This window comes from Adiantum capillus-veneris, chromosome 20 (genome assembly GCF_014529385.1).
Source record: "Adiantum capillus-veneris isolate H3 chromosome 20, ASM1452938v2, whole genome shotgun sequence".
NCBI classification, from domain to species: Eukaryota; Viridiplantae; Streptophyta; class Polypodiopsida; order Polypodiales; family Pteridaceae; genus Adiantum; species Adiantum capillus-veneris.
Genome location: NC_140950.1, coordinates 68,420,913 through 68,428,989, shown reverse-complemented (window position 1 = coordinate 68,428,989; position 8,077 = coordinate 68,420,913). Strand labels below are relative to the sequence as shown.

The window sequence follows — 8,077 nt, the reverse complement described above, 5'->3', positions numbered from 1 at the left end:
AGTTGCCCCCCCCCCCCCCCCAAAAAAAAAAAAAAAAAACCAAAAAAAAGAAAAAAGAAAAAGGGCACGGGGTCTTTAATGAAGAGCCCATGATGAGATCTACGGTTCGCAAGCTTATGCACGAATTTTGAAGACAATGAACATCAAGCAAAGATTTGTCAATCAACGTTCCTTGGTTTTGAACCCACCACCTGGGCCATGGCGACACAATGAGCTAACCACGTGGGCACATGCGTTTTGTTGTCCACAAAGCTCAAACAAAAACCTATAAAGTAATCCCTTGCATGGGGAAGTAAATCAGGACAAAAAAGGCAAACTCGGACATGCCCCTTTAAAATTCGATGATTGAGTCTACCTCTCAACTTTTGCGTCTAGCTCCTTGCTGTAGATCCCATGACAGGCCCTGCCCCTTCCTTTTCCTTTTGCCCAAGCTTGGAAGTTAGGGGTGTGAACAAATGGAAAAAGTCTCATAAAAGGGTGGCTCCATGTCTTCGCACCTCACTTTCAAGGGATGTGATTATTCCATTGTAACCAATCTCTAAACATGCAATTTGTTGCATCTGTAAATATATGTCCAAGGTGTTCCGCACAAAGTTGGGCCAAGCCTCGTTTGTCCACTGTTTCTTGGCTGGATGTTTGTGAGTCTAGCCTTATTGACTTGGAATTGGCACATAAAGAGCAGACTATGAAAACCTAGGACAATCTATTACCAAAACTTAGGACCAAAAGCTGCTCACTAAAATTGAGACTCCTGGCCAAAAACTTGCCACCAAGGGGGTTTCACGTCACAACTTCATGACTAAGGTGTCCCCCACATGAGGGAGATAATCGTAAGAGAGAGACATTTTGAAAAGACAACACTTCACGTACGCGTAAGGCTTGAAATCTAACAAAGAGGTGCAATTAATGGAGGGAGGAGGGGGTAACTAAAACGATTACCCCACCCTCCGCGTGAGCCCCCCTAATCGACACCTCCCATGTCAGGTGAAATCAATGGTCCCAAATGACACCAATATGGACTGAGGACTCTCCGTCGGTGAGATCAAACACTATGCCAAACTATTGAATGGGGAACTGGCTTGTGGATTAATACGTGTTGTCGGCTTAAAAGCAAGGGTCTTGTTTGAACGGCAATTTCTACGTAGCTTTCAAAACTGTGTGAGGGATTAAAAATTTTCAACAGCTTTCCTTTTACCTTTGCTGCGCCGCGCCCGCCCGATCTGCAGCATCCCTTCCTCGGCTATGGCGACGGCGATCCCCTTCAGTACCTCCTGCTGTCGCCTCTAGAACACGTGAGTTCTCTCCCCCTCTCCATTTTTTGTTTCAGTTCGTGTTTTCACCCTTTCTAGCTTTCATGAGGGAGTGTAGCCACTCTTGCATGTTCCTGAGCTGAATTGAGAAGCATGCAGCCTTTTTTGGCTAGGTTTTCATGAATTATCGTGGCAGGGTTACGTGTACACGCAAAACTTACGAATCAAAGTCGAAAATTTTGGTTATTCTGTGTTTTGAATCCTCTTCTGATTGCTGCAATGACATTGTGTTTCCAGCGGTGCTTGAAGCAGGCTGGCATGTTGTCTAATACCATGGTTGTTTGTTGATACATCCAATTGATGGACGTGTACTGCTCTTTTCCACATCTTTCAACATGAACGGTGGTTAAAAACATACATACATACAGACGTTACTCACACCCATACATACACCCTTGCTTGCTGGTGCGTGCACACACACACACACACACACACACACACACACACACACACACACACACACACACACACACACACTCTTACACACTTGCGTGCCCGTACACACCCACATCCACCCATGTACTGACTATTAGCCACTTTGTATGCATTCGTACACATATACGCACACAGCCATAGGGGACAGGACAAGCCCACAATAGAGGCCTGCCCCCTCTTACATGTTTGTGCTTCATGTTGTTGACAATTCAAGGGGGCATTTTAACCACTACTCCCTCTGTCCTTTGAATTGCACAATACACTTTCAGAAGTTGCAGAGAATCTATACTCATGTTTGTGGTCTGTCTACATAGTTCCTTTGAAAGATCCTATTTTAGACATATCATCTCCATTGAATTTTACTTCTCTTTGAATGTAGTGCCTTTTATATCTACTCATGTTAGGGGAGGCAGAGAATTTATGCTGGGGGCTTCTTAACAACCAAGAAAAATCCCTTTTGAGAAAAGATTTTGAGGTAATGCATATGAGGAGAAAAGAAAGTAGTTTTCTGTGTTTAGGAAGCGGGGCAAAATGCATCTGATGAAAAGGATTTGGGTTTAGCATGTGCAAGAAAATGTCGTTGTTTAAAGCAAAGCAGCAAAGTTTTGATGTTACAGAGATTAATTAGGTCCAGCTTCAAGGACTTTTTTTTATTTGGCACTTCAGATTGTTGGATCACTTCATTGCATCTATTGTATTTCAAGTCTGATAGAATTAATAAGTCTAATTCAAGATCATTTTTTCTTGCCCTTTGCAGAGATGGGTGAAAAAAGTTTCAAAAATGGAAAGCCTAGAGCATTATCAATTGGCTGCTGTGATATGACTGTGAAGTGCCGTTTTAGGTGGAGCTGGGATCATGCAATTTTGTGCTCCTGCTGCCGCCGTGAGCAGATGCAGAATCCACCATGTCCTCTTTCTTCGACTTTTGTGTACTTCATCAGCTCGTTTCTGGTTTTTGCAGCGATGGGGATGGTATTTGCATGGCTCACATTTTCTCCTTTCAACCAACCTTTGTTTGATCCTATGGAGCTTTCATGTCAATCTGATAATGAAGGATCATGGTCGATTGGCATCTTCTATGGGGACACGCCAATGTCTCTGCAGCCAATCGAACAGGTAATTCCTTTCCCTGCACTTTCCATCACCCACCAGAAACATGCGCACCTGCAAAGGATTGCAGGATATGTTTCTTTGATATTTGATTTTTTGATTTCTTTGGGGATCATGGTGACAATGGCGACTTACATTACATGTGTTTGGGTATGTGCAGTTAAACCTCCGGAACAATAAGAGTTCTGCATGGCCTGTTGCAAACCCAGTGCTCACTTGTGCATCAGTAACCGATGCAAGCCATCCCAGCATTTTTGTTGCTGATCCTTTTCTGTTCATCCAGGTTGTTATCTTAAATCTCTCTCTCTTTTGTAATTTTGACCTGATGGCCGCTAATGCCAGGTTGTATTTGTCATCTTCTATAAAGGGTTCAACAATCTACATTTTTTTCGAGACAAAGAATGCTCTTACAAAGCAAGGTGACATTGGGGTTGCAGAAAGTTTAGATGGAGGTGTATCTTGGAGATACCTTGGCATTGTTTTGGACGAGGAGTGGCATCTTTCATTCCCATATGTATTCAGTTATAAAGGGCAGGTTAGTTGACTAATTGAATGAGCTTAATTTCACCGGTTCATGTCAGTAAGATGCCTTTTGTTAAAGGTAGAAGGATTGTTGAGAAGTCCATTGCTATAACACACGATTAGGCTATGCATTTTAGAATTGTTGAAAGGTCCCCACACTATCATCAAGGACCATGGAGCTTGACTATTGTGTTTGTTTGACTCGGCAACGAGGGTTGAGAGGGGGTGGGTGTATGTGTGTGTGTGTGCGTGCGTGCGTGCGTAGGTGGGGGGTGATGACAACTTAATTAAAGTGAATTGTCCATGGTCCACAATCAACTAAAGGGGTCCTTAATAAAGACATGTTTAATTGGGAATGTTTTTCTGGTTTTCCAGGTGTATATGATGCCGGAAGGTAGTGAGAAGGGGGACCTTCGACTCTACCGTGCACTGAATTTTCCACTTGAGTGGACTTTAGAGAGAATCCTTGTCAAGAGGCCTCTTGTTGATGCTGCATTGGTGGAATACAATGGAGACTTTTGGATATTTGCATCTGACTTTCATCGCTTTGGGGCCCAAAGAAATGGAGAATTAGAAGCGTGGTATGCAAGCACACCTTTGGGCCCTTGGAAGCAACACAAAGGTAATCCCCTGCATAATGGTGATCCCAGCTCAGGTGCACGCAATGGTGGGCGACCATTTGTCTATGAAGGCCAGCTCTATCGTGTTGGCCAAGATTGTGCTGACACCTATGGGCATAGGATTCGTATTTTCCGTGTGGAAACTCTCACCAGAAGTAAATATCATGAAGTTGAGGTTTCTTCAGGATTTCAAGAATCAAAAAAAGGTCGAAATGCATGGAATGGAGCACGTCACCACCATCTAGATGCGCAAAAACTACCATCGGGTGGTTGGATTGCTGTAATGGATGGAGATAGGGTCCCCTCTGGTGACTTGTATGCAAGGTATTTGACAGGCACTGCAGCTTTCGTGGCTCTTCTCTTGATTGTACTGCTTTTTGGTATTATTCTTGGGGTTGTTCGGTGTGTGTTTCCTTTGAGCAAGTGCCTCAGCACAGGCAAGAGAAGTGGCATGCCACCAGTCTGGGTACAGCCTCAAGTGACGTCAACACTACATCGGGCCTTATCTAGATTGAACAGAGGCTCCTCTGCCATAAAGGGTAGAGTCAGGCCGAATAGTTTTGCAGGGGCCACGCTAATGTTCTTGTGCTTTGTGATGGGTGTTGTGGCAGTCTGTATTGGAGTGCGGTCTTTTTTTGGTGGCAATGGAGCTGAGGAGCCTTACCCTGTTGAAGGGCAGTATTCACAATTTACAATGGTCACAATGACCTATGAGGATAGGCTCTGGAATTTGAAAATGTATATTAGGCATTATTCGCGCTGTGCATCAGTTCGAGAAATTGTGGTGGTTTGGAACAAAGGGCAGCCTCCAAACCCGGATACAGATTTTGACTCTGCTGTGCCGGTCCACATTAGGGTAGAAGAAAAGAACTCCTTAAACAATCGTTTTAAGCCTGATCCTCACATAAAGACACGAGCGGTGTTTGAACTGGATGATGACATATTGATGACTTGTGATGATTTGGAGAGGGCTTTTAAGGCGTGGCGAAGTCATCCAGAGCGGATTGTGGGCTTTTATCCACGCCTGAATGATGGGAGTCCTTTGAAGTACAGGAATGAGCGCTATGCTCGTGCCAAGAAGGGCTACAACATGATCTTGACTGGTGCTGCTTTTATTGACAGTGAGTTGGCATTTCCCAAGTATTGGAGTCAAGAAGCGGACCAAGGAAGAGCTCTCGTAGATGAGCTTTTCAACTGTGAGGATATTCTCTTGAATTTCATTGTGGCCAATGGCACAACTGCTCGCACGGTCGAATACATCCATCCTGCATGGGCCATAGACACCTCAAAGTTGTCTAGCTCAGCTATAAGCAGGGATACCAAAGTGCACTACATGAAAAGGACAAACTGTCTCCGCAAGTTCTCTGAGCTATTCAAGGGCCTCACCTTAAAGAAGTGGGAGTTCAGCAGCCGTGCTGACGCTTGGGATTTATGACATTCTTGGACTTCAAGGTTAATGGTAGGGCTTCTTGATGATCTCAACGGCAGCAGCCTATAGCTCCTAAGGAGTTTTGTCTGCTTTTACCAGGGCTTTGTTTTGGTATTTGATTCCAAGTCAGCAGGGGCTTAATTGCTCTCTCCTGCGGTGTGTTGAAAAAATGATTTATCTGTAATGCGCTAGTTCACAGATGCTACAAATAGGTCGTGTCATAAAAAAAGGGCAGCATAGAGAGCAGTCAAATGCAGTCTGAAGCCTTTGATGTCGGCTTTGACATACCATTTGTTTAATGTCTCATGTAACTTTGCTGGTCATTTTACCTTATTTTTGGTTGAGTTAGAAAGAGCACCATGTAAGCACGGTGCACGCTTAGAGAGAGCCACCTTGAAACCCTTTGTAAGCCTGTGGGAGAAGGTGGCTATGGATTGTGCAAATATCATCACGTGTACTAAAATCTTCCTAAAGATGATGATCCTACTCTCGATTTCAAGGCATCGGATAGATCAATTCTCTCTCTCTCTCTCTGTTGTCATTCTATTTCTGCGTTAACAGTTTTTCTGGCCTACATTGATGGTGCTCTTACAAAAGTCAATGCTAGGTTCATTAGGATTGCCAACTCCTCTGAGCTCTCTATATATTCAAGAAGCTACTACGGAGACCCCATGTGTGTGTGGATGTGTGTATGCAGTTCCGTCTTGCTCAGTGCTTCTCTAGCTATGATGATGGGGGTCTTCTGAAATTCTGTGTCTTTCTTACATTTGGTGCATAATGGAGGCTGAAAGTTACTGTAGAGTTGGCCACTGGTAGAGTCTGATATCAGTCAAACCGTAGTGTGCATGGTGAAAGGAGGTTTTGGTCATGAACTCTTTAAACCTTTGAGAGTAGGACTTGCTTAGAGACAGCCCTAGTTTAAGGATGCTTAGCTGAATTGTAATGCACAGAGGTATTTGTCAGGCTATATCCCATGGGGTCTTGAATGAACCTTGAGCGGTGGGATGAACCCTGTTGAAGTAGGGCACGATAACTGTAATGCAGCAGACCAGTCGGATCAGTTTTGAGTTTACTTGTTTTGTGGTCCAGTTGCTTGCACGAGTTGGAACGTATAGTGCTGTGCTTTGCCCCATGGGAGCTGGGACAATGAACTGCTTGTGTTGCCGTGGTAGGCCGTCGGGCTGCCAAGCGTGAGGTGGTGGGTTCTGGTCGTCCTGGGGGGGGGGGCGGTCTGTTGTTTAGACTGCCCATTTGCCTGGAGATCTGCATGGGGTCCCCAACCGTATATTCCATGGCTTGGACCCTGTGGGAGATAGTGCCGTGGATTGCAAGCCTGAAAGGACACTGTTGCAGTTAGAAAAATTATGCATCTAGAGCATGATGTAATTGATAGTGCATTTGCCTCATCATAGTACCTTCAAGGTCGGGTGTCAGGAGACGAGCGATCCTGGCCCTCCCTTTGCTGTACTTCTCAGCCAAAATCTGAGCTTGCGACCGACATATGGCCATGTCAGCATGCGTAAATTGTGTAAGCTGCAAGCCAATCATACCGCTACAAGTCAGCGCACAGAATGCTACAAACTGCAAACAACTAAAGAGCAAGAATGTTAGCGTTGAAAGCCAATCATCGTTGTCCACATCAGCTCTCCGAATTGAGTGATGTTTGTCAACTGCAACATTTACTGTGTCAACCTGGCCCTCCTCTGTCCGACCTTGAAGGTTGGGAATGGTCCCCCTGCTGACCATTCCTTGTTTTCAAGGCTCTTGTTGGTTCCCGGCTCCCCGCGGTTGCCATACAGTCGCCCTGAAAACAGGGAATGGTCAGCAGGGGACCATTCCCTACACCTTCAAAGTTGGGGGTTAGCAGATGTGCACCCTCCATCTTCACACCATTATATAGCATATTCAATTTGTTTGGTTGTTAGATTGCTGCCAACGCAGCACCCGTGACAAACAATGTTGCACGCAATAGATGGCACTAACTAGAACCCATAGGATTGTTGCAAACTCATCAGTCATAAGAATCTGAGTAGATGACACTTCATCTTCTTCCGACACATCAGTAGTAAGAAGGCCCTAAGGCTGTGACACCTCAACAAACAGTGGGGAGTCATTGTGGCTGCCACATTTCAACTATTGGGAGAATGACAGCAAAAAGTTGGGAAGCTGGAATTGCATAGTCTAGGAAGCTGGAAGAGTGTGTGAAAGATTGTTAGTTGGCCCCTTGACACTTGAAGGTTGGGACTCATCCCTTGCTGATCATTTGCCATCACTATACGTGCCATGTCAGCACTTCTTGGCGAATGGTCAACAAGGGACCATTCCCTACACCATCAAGGTCGGGGGTCGGGCCCTCCAAGCTACATATCTACAGGACTCTGAGGAAGACTTTTTTTTTGCCCACCATCATATGCGTGCCCCATCAGCACTTTGAAAACTGGAGCCATGCAACCAGTCATTGGTTCTGTAATAAGAACACGCTCCGTCAAAGTCGAGGGGAGGGGGGCTGCGCATCTTGGCCCTCCATTCAGTGGCAATTAAATCATGTAATGTTTGCCTACAGCCGTTGGATGAGTGACACATCAGAAGAGGGAATAAATTTTATTCTAAGCCAATCATTGGCGTATATAAGTTTCGAACGGCACTTTCAT

The 8,077-nt window shown here is 45.0% G+C and overlaps 2 protein-coding genes across 3 annotated transcripts; one reads left to right on the top strand and one right to left on the bottom strand.

The window, feature by feature from the left end:
• Positions 1-1,125: 1,125 nt before the first annotated feature.
• Positions 1,126-5,929, top strand: LOC147432676 (glucosamine inositolphosphorylceramide transferase 1-like). 2 transcript variants are annotated; one of them, XM_086492518.1, is made up of 6 exons: positions 1,126-1,292; positions 2,125-2,220; positions 2,503-2,861; positions 3,016-3,138; positions 3,223-3,390; positions 3,753-5,929. In XM_086492518.1, the coding sequence occupies exons 3-6, from the start codon at positions 2,505-2,507 to the stop codon at positions 5,430-5,432; spliced, it is 2,328 nt and encodes a 775-aa protein (XP_086348644.1). In that variant the 5' UTR covers positions 1,126-1,292; positions 2,125-2,220; positions 2,503-2,504; the 3' UTR covers positions 5,433-5,929. The 2 variants fall into 2 exon arrangements, with proteins under 2 accessions (XP_086348644.1, XP_086348643.1); XM_086492517.1 differs by lacking the exon at positions 2,125-2,220 and having other exon boundaries at positions 1,127-1,292.
• Positions 5,930-6,058: 129 nt separating this feature from the next.
• LOC147432675 (uncharacterized) lies at positions 6,059-7,342 on the bottom strand. The gene is made up of 2 exons (XM_086492520.1): positions 6,842-7,342; positions 6,059-6,759 (listed from the first exon to the last, which is right to left on the bottom strand). Exons 1-2 carry the CDS (start codon positions 7,170-7,172, stop codon positions 6,665-6,667), a joined length of 426 nt encoding a protein of 141 aa, XP_086348646.1. The 5' UTR covers positions 7,173-7,342; the 3' UTR covers positions 6,059-6,664.
• Between the last annotated feature and the right edge of the window lie 735 nt (positions 7,343-8,077).

Coding starts and splice junctions, on each gene's coding strand:
- LOC147432675 (XM_086492520.1), bottom strand. CDS start 7,172: ATGGTCAGCAGGGGGACCATTCCCAACCTTCAAGGTCGGACAGAGGAG. Junction 6,760..6,841: donor CCTGACACCCGACCTTGAAG/GTACTATGATGA, acceptor GTGTCCTTTCAG/GCTTGCAATCCACGGCACTA.
- LOC147432676 (XM_086492518.1), top strand. CDS start 2,505: ATGGGTGAAAAAAGTTTCAAAAATGGAAAGCCTAGAGCATTATCAATT. Junction 2,862..3,015: donor CTCTGCAGCCAATCGAACAG/GTAATTCCTTTC, acceptor GGGTATGTGCAG/TTAAACCTCCGGAACAATAA. Junction 3,391..3,752: donor TATTCAGTTATAAAGGGCAG/GTTAGTTGACTA, acceptor CTGGTTTTCCAG/GTGTATATGATGCCGGAAGG.